Source organism: Gymnoscopelus braueri (genome assembly GCF_963280865.1).
Source record: "Gymnoscopelus braueri genome assembly, chromosome: 4".
NCBI classification, from domain to species: domain Eukaryota; kingdom Metazoa; phylum Chordata; class Actinopteri; order Myctophiformes; family Myctophidae; genus Gymnoscopelus; species Gymnoscopelus braueri.
In genome coordinates, this window is record NC_137605.1 from 25,906,892 (window position 1) to 25,919,260 (window position 12,369).

Consider the following 12,369-nt stretch of genomic DNA (forward strand, 5'->3'; position numbering starts at 1 on the left):
TTATACGTCATTTCCATATACCGGTATATATTTTTTTAATCAACAGATATTTTTGTCTAGATATGGACTGGTATGTAAATATCTAAAGTTGTCCCTTACCTTTAAAGGCCAAATTAAATGACTTAGCTAGCCTTGTCATGGAATGTTAGAATTACAGCGGATGCCAGATAAATATATTCAAATATATTATTGATCAATATCAATGGCCTTGACCCATATTTACAGGATTAGCAAAAATAACATGAGAGATTGGAAAGAAATCATACAAGATTTTACAAAATATTTCAAACTTTTAGTAGGAACACGGTCTCAGAACAGAACATTCAAAATTGATGAGGCAAAATACGATTTTCACCACTGGAACATGAGTCATACAATTTAACTGTGACCACACAACATTTCAAATAGGTAGTTTGATCAAACTTCATACCCTGTACTCCTTTGGTTTCATATGTTGTTAGTCACAACAAATGTATATAAGTAGGTCTTATACTTCTCAACCTATACCATACCGAATATAGACGGTCTGTAGTTAACACTAGACTACAGTTATAGTAGAAATAGTAATGATAAAACAGCAGAAAATGAGAACCGCACCTCTCAGAAGACGAGGTCTTATCAAAATATGAGGTTGGCTTCTACTAACTGGAGCCGCAACTGGGCATTTCCTCTCATTTTGCTGAAAATTCAAATATTTTGTATACCAACCCAAATATAAATGCATAAAATAGCTAACACATACCAAAACCAAAAGGTAACAAATGTTATCTGTATCAAAAAGGTGTAAAAATTGCATTTCTGTGCTGAATTCTTACACACATAACTTACAACAGAAAATCATTGAAATGTTTCATGAATTGACACCATGTTTTCTTTAGCTGTCTGCTCAACAACAGAATACAGAATACAGGTAATTGAAAAGGCACACAGACTACTGCAATGAAGTAGTGGGGGGTATACAAAGGTAGCTATCCACTTCTTCAGTGGGTATTGTGTATACTCAAAACTTTTTAGTGTTGTCACAAAATAACAAAAAGAACATATTGATTCTGAACGGTTTCAATACTCCTTTGCCACACTATGATACTAGCCACACGTTATCTAGACTAGAGACTTCGTCTCATATTTATTTTTCTCGCTCCATAGCAACACAAGCACACCGTTGCCCACATGGAGCAGCCCCACCTCTCTACAGAACCTCCATGAATGGTGTTAACTTGAGTGACAAATATGAGGCACTCTGGACAAAAGTGGCCAACATTGTGCTCCTTCTTTCTATCTCTGCCTAGTTAGATTTGGCTTGACTTTTGTCCAGAGCGGCCAGAATACAGCATACGTTCTGTTCTGAAACACGTTGCATTTGAGGGGAATTAACAGGGACAAGCAAGAGCTACCAGCATGCCCTTATGCAAGCAATGCTACAGAGACAGTGACAATAAGATAGCAAAGAATGCAAACATAACTAAATGTGCACATTTGTTGCACTACTTTGACCCAGGAATATAAAGCGCTTATAAGAAACCCGCTTATTTTTGTGTAAACTATCATGGCAGAATTCATAGTACATGTCACTGTTTCTGAGAATTATTTACATGGGGCACTGTTCCTCTTTACGATGGCACGGGCCACCGTTAAATAATTTAGGCAAAATTACAGCATACCCAGTTCTCCAGACACCACTACATCAGTGATGTAGTGATGTTTATAACATTTAAGTGAATCGACAGTTTTACATCTTAATGAATCCAAAACATTGTCACATCATTGGTTACACCCAGTCAACAGGATGTGGCCAATGAACAATAACAAGACATTCAGCCAAGGCCTGATGGTAAACGGTCAGACAACGTAATAGCAACGATTTTCTATTTTTACATAGATTGAAAGTGAGGAGGCTGCTATGGGTTTTAATCAGCAAAAGTTATTTGTTTACGATATTTGCCGTTTTATTTTTATTCATTTATTTTGGAAAAAACTATGGTAGTTTGAAAACAGCAACAATTGGGAACCACACCTCTCAGAAGAAGTATGAGGTAGGCTTCTATTAAGTAATTACGGTCAAACAACACGAGCCACGACTGGAACTTCCCTATAATTATGCTGATAATCCAACAATTTTTAAAACCCACCCAAATATGGATAAAATAGCCTTACACAAACCACAAAGTAACAAAAAGAAATAGAAAAACCTTTATATATGTACCAAAAAGGCGTAAAAATACGATTTCTGTATTGAATTCTTACTCATAAAAGCACTTTTATATTGCAGTGTCCCGCATAAACACAAGGAGTTCCTGTTTTAGTCTCAAGTAAAAACAAACCCTGAGTATTGTTCCAAAATCCCTGAAAAGTAACTTTAAGGCTTTTTAGTGTCATTTAAAAAAAGGATAAGGTGATAGACCAGTGGTTCTTCAAGTGAGGTCCAGGGACCCTCAGGGTTCCTTGAGGGGGCTCCAAATGGACCCTTACAGGTCTGTAACTCTGAGAGTGTACAAATGGTACCATTTGTACACGCTCACAGTTATGGGGGCCCTTGAAATTAAACATTTTGAAAAACACTGAGGTAGACCATACTTGATTATGACGCTGGGGAAAGGAAAATGTTGAACAGCACAGCAAACAGCAGGAAGACCACATAACCCACAATGCAGAGCCAGAAGCGTGCGTCCTTGAGGAGTTTCTTGTTGTAAGCGCTGAAGAAGACGTAGCCAATGGTCATTCCAGCCACCCCTCCTCCGATATGGGCCACAAAGGACACCTAAAATGGAAGGGTTAAAGGGCGGGGTCAGTTACAGAATGGAGAGAATTACCCCTAGGCTTAATGCCTCACGTATACCTTGACACACGACGGTGGGAAAGGTTTTGTTTTGTCTTTTTGAAAATTTAAAGTGACAAAGTATAAATTAGACTTCAGTGTTTCCGGTTCAAATCTGCTGCCGCACCAATTAACCAATTAAACCCCAGCATCCGTTTTCTGGTAAAATCTTCGCAGAAAACAGCAGATCTACAAGTAGGGCTGTCACGATTACAAATCTAAGTTGACGATTAATTGTCACACAAATAATTGCGATTAACAATTAGATTATTTTTTTCACATGATTTTGTAGATTGGCTATTTTCAGCGAAGACATTTAACGTAGCGCAACACAGAAAAGTCACTAGTTTAGAGACCTGAGGGACTCTGGTCAACCAAGTATAGGGTTTAAACTGAAACAGGAACCTTTAGGAAACCTGGGACTACAGTTACTGTATGCACAGAGCCTATTTGGTCATAAGGGACGTCACCTCATCCTTTAATTTTCAGCATACTAACCGCAGACCTGTAATTACTAGCTTATAGTTACTCAACAATGACAAACACATGCAAACGTAGTGTGAACTGTTTAAAATTAACTAGCAAAACAAAGCTGAGGGACAGTAAAATCATGGAAGACGACATTTAGACCTTTATTGGTCTTTATTGGAAGCAGATGGCTGTGAGGATCTACAATAGTTGATGACAAACAAGGAAGCAGGGTGTGTTCAGCCTCCAAACGTTACAACATGTATTCCATAATACCAGTCTTGTTGGTCAGATCTTAATGAAATTCACCGCCTGGTCCTTTAGGACCAAATTAATTCTCCCTACTTGTAACAAGTAAGCATAATAGTACGCTCCAAAAAGCCACAGTGTCTGTCAAAAAGGACTCATTATTATGTTCTTTATTATTCCATAGTTTTCCATAGAGAGATTTGAATCATGCCGGAAGCATTAATCTTACCCCAAAAAACAACAAAATGACCAGACTGGTCTTTGTCTTGGTCGATGTCAACCATGTGGTCTCCCTGTGGTTTCATTGGTTGACACTGACCGTGTGGTTGGCAAAAGATTAATGTTGTTTCTTGGGGGAAAGATGATTGCTCTGACATGATTAAAATAGCTATATATATATAGGAGAAATATGGAATAATAAAGAACACCATGAGTCCTGTTCAACATCAACAACAGTGGCTTTGGGGAGAGTACTACTGTATACGCTTAACTGTTAAGTAGGGAGAAGTAATTTGGTCCGAAAGGGGCTGTGCAGTGAATTTTGGCAGGATCTGACCGAGACTGATACAGAATACCTTTAATGAGGCTATGTATGTGTGTGGTGATGACATACTTAATCCAGACGAGAGGCTTGTGTTTAAATTGTACAAGAAGGCTGCATGATACAACTAATGGAGAGCTACTTTTCTGCAGCTGTAACCACATTGAAAACAGGGTTTATCTTAGGGTGGGGTTGGCCGGAATTCTTCATAAGGTCTTTCCCAAGTGTCAACAGGTCTAGGAAAGCCTTTGTTATGCTGAAACTAATTTGTGTGTGTGGGGGAAGGGAGCTCTCCAAATCCATTGCTTTCCTACCGGCATTCCAACTTCTTCACTGAGAAATCTTCTGTAGATGGCAAAGCCAACATCTGTCCCGACTAGAGAGGAAGGAAACGTCATTGACTTTTGATCTTTATCATTTATATTGATCACAGCAATAAAAGTTTAAACTTAATGGGACGGCAAAGCAAAGTGAAGGGAAGCTTACCAATTGCCAATATCGCCACGATACGAAATACTCCCAGAAGAGGGATCATCTCTCGGAAGTTCTGTGGAATGAACACACCAGAAACGAAATAATAACAATAATAATTTGTATGCCACATTCTTTTCTTAAAGTTAAGGAGTGTGTATCTATTATCAATATCATTAAAACACATTAAAAACTAAAATACAACAGGCATGAAAATCAATTTTGACCATTCAGTGACCGCCCACAGAATCGGCAATCGTATCATGTCTGATACGACTGACATTTATCTAATGTGTTTAAAATGTCTTAAGTAGTGAAAGAAAGGTTCGTTTTACATGTAAATTAGCTAATTTATATGGAGATACATATTAACAACAAATTGTATGCAAACTCACCACCACAGCATTCATGAAGTAGCCTCCAATCAGAGCATACACCCCACCCGAGGCCCCCACCAAGGCACTCAGTGGATCAAAGATGGAGCTAGCCAGGGAGCCTGAGGAACAGGCAACAAAAATAATCAGCTCTCTGAGCAGTGGCATTTCTGAGCCCCACAGCTTACTCTATCACAAACAGGAAAATCAGCTTGATGTTTGGCAAATGTCAGAGTGCATGCCGTACATAACCCTAACCTGCTGTTGACTGATCAGTATATCACAGGAATTTGAGGGCTGATTATCGACAAATAGAGTGTAGTACTAGTGACTGTCGCTTGCTTAGAGAAAGATAAGCCCCTTTTACACAGCCTTCAAGGTGGGAAAGTATGTTGCACCGTTATTCTGCCTAACTGTTCGGTACAGAGACAGAATCTTTGAGACAGCAGTGGAGGTGGTCACAGAGCCAGATAGTTCTCTGCTTCTCTTATGTTTCTCCTCCAATGTACGTCTGATCGCGAAAACACATTGCTCACACATATCTGCTTGCATCTATTTTCACAAGCCGACTCAACGTCAAGAAAAGACAGACAGTATTTTCAATGGAAAAATATAAAGAAGATATTTTGCGAGAAAGTGGACGAGATGAACTTACGGTGGCAACAACAACAGTTCAATTGTCCTACCCTAAAAATATATTGTGTCCATAATTTGTGAAATGTGTAGGCTATCATTGTAAAAGTATAAAGTCTACCGACAGCTAACTCATGTTGTGTGTGTATGCGAGAGAGAGAGAAATAGATTGAGCAAACAAGAGAAAGGGAGAAATTACATGAAAGTGTATGTGATGAGAGTTTTGAAACTTTGAAATTATCTTTTTGACCACAGCTGAGTGGGTTATACAACTTAGCATTCTCTTCTTATTTAGGAAAAACAGCCTTTATGACGCTCGGTGAAGGAACATGCTTCAATAGGAAAGCTTCAGTGACTGCAGTCTACTATGTCGTCCGTCCAATTTGTTGCTATTTTGTTATGCATAGTAAATATATAGAATTTACCAACAGCAGCAGCTGTCAACTTAAACAGCATGTAACACTAGACTCTGATGCTGTTGTGTTACACGTCAAGCCTTAGATACAGCAAAGCCAGCATGTCATGTAAAATCAGTAAAGCGCACACACAGGTGGCATTATAAAAGTTAATGATCTCTGTATAAAAGTGTTTTTTAGAAAGAGACAGAAATAGAAATCACCTGCCAGGACCCCTGCCATGTAGACCATTCCCACTTCAAAGCCTTTATGGACTAGTTCAAGAGGGATGCCCAGTATCAGCTGCATCAACAGATTTCCCAGGATGTGTTCCACACTAAAAAGGAAACATGAACAAACATGGAGACAAAGAGATAAATTCATATTAATGGAGGTAAAAACATAAAAACATTAAAAAGTATAATTATTATAAAAATATTCTTGTATTCAGTTCTATGTCAGATGCTTACCCAGCATGGACGAACATGTAGGAGAAGAAGCGCCAGGCCTCCTGCCTACGGTCAGCTCTGTAGGTTAAGGGGCTGTTCCAGATGCCCTCATCCAGAGTCACCCACTGCTTCTGTGGCTTCCATGCTGCATAGTAGATAAACACTGCCAGCTGAAAGGAAAACAACAGGGTTCACACACTCCAGGTTATTCATAAATATGAGAGATAAATAAATATGTTTAGTGCTGAGCTGCACACTGAATGCAATTTAATCAGTTTATCTTCACAACATATTGTAAATATTGAAGTGTTTGCATATAAACATCCAGCCTGTAGCAGTCACTTTAAGAAGAAATTAAGGGCTGGCCATTTCTCTTGAAAAACATAAATAATTAAATGCACATCCCTTGAAAAGCAAAACAAAACAAGATATATTGTATACTTCCCTGTCCGACCTTTATCTGAGCAGTTTGTGAACGAAGCTACAGAAAACTCAATGTGGTCTTCAGTAGCAAAGCCACACTGTACAGAAAAGATCTGAATGGCATTGTTCCCACATTGACAAACCGGCTGCTTGTGGGCAGGTCAACTAGTGAGGTGTGTGTCTCTTTTGGTCAAATGGAAAAAGCAATATTTATAAATACTCCACCTGCTAGTACAATCATGCTTCAAAAGAACAATGTGGTCCTAAGAGAGTCTCCCTCTAACTAAGGGGGGTGAGTGATGGTTCAGCTGAGTGAGGAGCTCAGAGAACAAGATGACACCAGGCAGTATCACACGACAAGTTCTAAAGTTTATCACACACCTAGAGAATGTATACAGTACTGGACATATGACAGGACCGGAAAATATGAGACATGGTAAAGTAAATGAGTAGGAACACAACACATGCATCTCATATCATTGTGCACAGACGTCAGTCTATCTCTGATGAAGTACCGTAGTTGATGGCCATGGTATATGAGTGTGTGCTTACTCAGATGAGAGTGATTCAACACATGTATTTACTAGGTCAAGCAAATAAATGTCAGTCATCCTGTATTCACACCAGAAGCAGAGCACATTTTTCCTCGTGGGACGATTACATACAAAATCAATGCAAAGATGTACATTTACACAGGGCAACACAGAGGATTTGCGTCATCACAAAAAACGTGCACGGGTATCGCACGTGAGTGAAGCGGGGCAAAAAGAGATATACTGATATACTGAGATATACTGGGAAGAAAATTATAATAATCATAATCATGGATGGATTATGCATGGATTATCAATGATGATCCAACTTTTGCACTTTTCGTGAGTTTCACTTTCAGTTTACCAGGCATTTCCTGTTCACCGGCCGTAACTGGTCTTTCATGGCCGTAACTGGTCTTTCATGGCCGTAACTGGTCTTTCATGGCCGTAACTGGTCTTCAAGAATGCAGCATTGTTGTTTTCTGTTTGTGCTATGCTGAAAAAGCATCTCTGAGGCCTATGCTTAAATGTTAGCTGGAACTAAACTAATATGGTCTCAAGCCCAAACCACAATTTTTATTGAAACCATGCCTGCTTCAGGGGATTACACTAAAATAATTCAGACATTCACACGGATAAATGGGGCTTAAACTGGCTACAGTTGAGGCAGGGACGTTATGGTGAAAGACTGTCTATTGATACAGGGGCTTCTCAGTTCAGACCGTTTCTGCATCCAAACTGAAAGCTGTTCTTTAATTAAACAAGTAAAACAGGGCTACACTTGGTGCCAAGACCAAAATATATTTCTGCCAGGCCATGACAAACAAGTCCATCACATGTTTTGCTGCCCTAAATACAATCAAAGAAAATCAATAATGTCATTACCATGGTGACCGTGTCTAAGAAAAATGTAGGCTGCACATGCTGTAGAATTAGAACACAGAATCAATCCATAATGGCTGGCACAGTGCCCATGTGTGTGCCACATATTTATAGCCAGGGAGTAAAGTGCATTGTTTTTGTCCATTGGTCAGTGTCTTCTATCGTTTAAAATTCCCCAGACATTTTAGGTATCACTATTAGCATGTTATAATACAACAGGTAGTGAAAGTGGCCGGAGGCGTATGCTAACCATAGTCAAAATTGACCACTAAACTATTTGACTAGTGGTAATTTCCCACTCTGCTTATGAGGAAGCATTGACCATAATATGGTCAAAGCTTGTTAATATTATTAACATGCTGGCTCTTACGTCATACTGTATGTAAGAGGCCAATTATGACGTTAGAGCAAAATGGCTGGTTTATGAATACACACTTACACATTAAAGTCCAGTGTTCATTTATCCATTTGAAATTCTGAGAGTGTACAAATTGTCTTATGGGTCCATTTAGTTCCATTTGTACCGTCTCAGGTAAATTAACCTTTTTACTGTGCCTGGTCAATTGCCCATGCATCTCTCAAAGCCTTACCTCTGCAATGCTGATTAAAATGATGAAGATTGGGGGCGGGCAGCAGTTGGTACGCTCCAGGTAGGTGTTGCGGGCATCTTCTGGAAGCATCCATCTCGCCAAAGAGTTCTGGAACCTCACACAGCACCCATCATCATCATCACCCAGCATCCCATCTACCTGGTCTCCTCCTTGCCCATCTACCTGGTCTCCTCCTTGCTTCAATTGTCTCTCATCCCTCTCCACAGGAAGCGGCTCCTGCGCTTCCATGTCGAGCTCCTCCATCACTTTTACTGGCCTTCACAGAGGAGATTCCACATTACATACTAACACTATGTTGCATGCATATCCTGGGCACTTAGAAATGATTAGTTCTTTGCAACAACAATCAAACACAGGTAAATTGGTTTTCATACGTTTGGACCATTCAGCATTGATTTGTAGGATTTGTGAATCAGGCCGAACATTATTTACTTTTATGATTAAAATAAATGTTTCTACTTTCTATATTAAAAGACTGACTGCAAACCCAGGAACAATACGTTTTGATTCCCCGGTGTGCAGTTGATTATACTAATGGCTCTTAGTGTGAGGCCCATGAAACGGTAACAGGATAGGTGGGCACCCAGGAAGAGTGGGCACCTCTGTGTTAAATTGGCTATTTCTTCCAAAATGTTTATTAAAAAAAAAGAAAGAAAAAGAAAAAAAGGAAAAGGTTTTTAAGTAAAGTATACATGATTAGAACATGCTTAAACATTCGACAATTAAGGTTAATATTTCTACAATTGCTAGTGTTGTTATAACACCTGTATATTTTGGGGCATAAACAAGAAGTTGAAGGATATAATTAAGTCTGATAATGATGTACCCTGCATGTTCACATCATGTATACTGTATGTATACTTCAAAATATATATTATTTTTTACATTTTGGACAAAATAGCCAATTTTACATAGAGGGCCCAGATGTCCCTAGTGCCCACCTATCCTGTATCCCATGAAACCACTGGTATGGCTGTAGTACTCCAGTCCAGTCTCATGACAACCTTTTCCGTCTCGCCTGCACTTTTTCTTTCCGGTCATCTCTCCAAAGGCTATTCAGGTTTTGGTTCGTTTTCAGATGTATTCTTGACTGGATTATACCGAATATTTATTTGAATAATGACTTGCTTTACAAGATGGATAGAAAGTCAATCGGCCAATGAATAGCCTGCCCTGTACTATATAGTAGGCTAGTTAAAGTGATAAAGTTCTTTATTATGTAGTGAGTCTAACCGTCATTATCAGAAATTATACAAATAAAAATCTCCATCTAACGTTTGGAGAAAGCAGGCTGGTAACGACAAATGTAAATTGAGATGGTTTAGGAATTTGGACTCACCTAATAACCTGTTTAGAAGGGGGTCCGCGGACTTCCAACGCATAAAAATCACAAATTCTATTCAAAATAACCGTTTAAGAGGCCAGAAAATGCTAAAGATGGCAGATTATTTGACCACAGTTCAACTAACATCCATAGTCTTACAAAACGACTCAACCAAGTTCCTTTCCTTCTCAGAATGACTCTGAAAGCTGAAGCTCGAGGGGGAAACTTTGCTCGAGATAATTATAGGTCTTTCCTGCAAGACTTCCTTCCTTGGAGAAAACAAACAACTGATTCTTCCCTGCTAAATGTACATTACTAAAATAAACGCTCTCATAGACGGTAGTGCCTTTATTATCCGTTAGCACCACAACTATAGCAACTACCTGGCTGGGACTGAGACTACCTGTGTGGAGCGTTGCCAGATTTTCCGAGAGATACAAGCAGCCAGGTCTGGGGAAAACTAGCCCAAAAGAAGCAAACCCAAACACTGGGTCGGGACCCGTCGGTGGGTCGTGGACACATTTTTATGGGTCGCGAATACATACCCCTTTATTTTTGTTTCAACTTGCTTTCTTTTTTATTATTACTATGTATTTATTGTTCAAAGTAATTATTACTATTATTACTAAATAATCCAAGGAATTACATAATTTTTTTTTTTTTGTAAAGTAAGAAGTAGTGAAAATAGTAGATCTACAACCTCACAACACTGACGTGTTGTGTGCTTGTTGATCTGCTATTTTCACTAGTTTGTCTTTTGGGTTTCGAGCTAAAAAGCTTGGGAACCAGTGGGCTAGGCCACATGAGCACTTTAAACGTATGTGCATCGGCTATTTCTATTTGAAAATAGCAGATCTATAAGCTCACAACGCATTACGATGCGACGCATTGAGAGCTTGCAGATCATCTCTATTTTCAAAACTTATCTGATTTTTTCTCCCCCATACACAAATCGTGTATTTGTGCCAGGGGTCCCTGGCACAAATATATATTAATTTGGGGGTCCTTGTTATGAAAATGTTTGAGAACCACTAGTTTAAACATTTGGAGACAAATCTAAAATAAGCACTTTGGAAACCAGCTCCAAAAACGGCAACCCGCAACTGACAATATTTACAAGCAACTTAACAGAAAAACAAGCCCAAAGTCGCTTATAATAAGCGGACATGGCAACACTGTACCTGTGTTTCCCAGTGAAACGCCCATAGAAACGCCATACCTGGGATCAGTGACGTCACCTGCAAATAAACATGATGCAAATCCAGAGCCATTGCGCTGTACAATAAACCAGAACTACCAGCAGTGGTGGAAAAAGTAGTCAATTGTTTTACTTACTAAGTAAAAGTATCAATACTACAATGTAGAAATACTCTGTTACAAGTAATAGTCCGAGATTCTAAATTTACTTGAGTAAAAGTACAAAAATATTGGTATTTGGCATCAAAATGTACTTAAATGACCCAAAGTAGAAAGTACCCATTATGCAGAATGTCCCATTTCACAAGTTTTCAAATGTGTAAAATGTATAAAAAATCTTTTGAAAATTGCAGATCTACAAGCTCACAATGACTCGCATTGTGAGCTTGTAGATCGGCTATTTTCAAATGGCCGAAATGGTTAAGGTATGTTTTGTAATAATAATCCAAATCTACAAAAGTAACTAGTAACTAAATGTTTTCAATAATAGTAGAGTGAAAGTATAATATTTGCCTCTGAGATGTAGTGGAGTAGAAGTAAAAGTATTGAAAATTGTAAATACACCAGTAAAGTAAAAATCACACCCTGTGTGAAGTGGGCGGTGTCTTGCTAGCTAATCACAATACTGAATGGAGTCGATCAATCATGTACAAAGGATAAATACATTTATTGAAACACTCTTTATGATGGACAAAACCATAACTTGAAAAAAACAAAATTTGGTTTTTTTCAAGTTATGGTTGCTTATATAGGGCTATGCACATGTGTCATGTGACACTGGCCAATCACAGTCCTGAATAGGCTGTGATTGGCCAATCACAGCGCAGGATAATTCTACTAATTTCCTGGGCCCAGATCACAGCGCAGGAGTTAGTACATTTTTCCAAATCTCACTTATAGGGGCGGTTTCACCGCCCAAAAAATACCTCAAAATTGTACTTGAGTACATGTACTTAGTTACTTTCCACCACTGACTACCAGCCCCCCATGCCCAAGCCACACGA

The 12,369-nt window shown here is 38.9% G+C and overlaps 1 protein-coding gene across 1 annotated transcript; it reads right to left on the reverse strand.

The window, feature by feature from the left end:
* Positions 1 to 304: 304 nt before the first annotated feature.
* rhbdl2 (rhomboid, veinlet-like 2) lies at positions 305 to 10,567 on the reverse strand. The gene is made up of 8 exons (XM_080426084.1): positions 10,184 to 10,567; positions 8,824 to 9,100; positions 6,417 to 6,565; positions 6,171 to 6,283; positions 4,940 to 5,040; positions 4,560 to 4,620; positions 4,388 to 4,449; positions 305 to 2,758 (listed from the first exon to the last, which is right to left on the reverse strand). Exons 2-8 carry the CDS (start codon positions 9,085 to 9,087, stop codon positions 2,579 to 2,581), a joined length of 930 nt encoding a protein of 309 aa, XP_080282210.1. The 5' UTR covers positions 9,088 to 9,100; positions 10,184 to 10,567; the 3' UTR covers positions 305 to 2,578.
* Between the last annotated feature and the right edge of the window lie 1,802 nt (positions 10,568 to 12,369).

Excerpts from the sequence above, each read along its gene's own strand:
- rhbdl2 (XM_080426084.1), bottom strand. The coding sequence starts at position 9,087 with ATGGAGGAGCTCGACATGGAAGCGCAGGAGCCGCTTCCTGTGGAGAGG. Across the intron at positions 6,284-6,416 it reads TACATGTTCGTCCATGCTGG|TGTGGAACACATCCTGGGAA; the intron begins GTAAGCATCTGA and ends TTTCCTTTTTAG. Across the intron at positions 2,759-4,387 it reads GTGAAGAAGTTGGAATGCCG|GTGTCCTTTGTGGCCCATAT; the intron begins GTAGGAAAGCAA and ends CTTCCATTTTAG.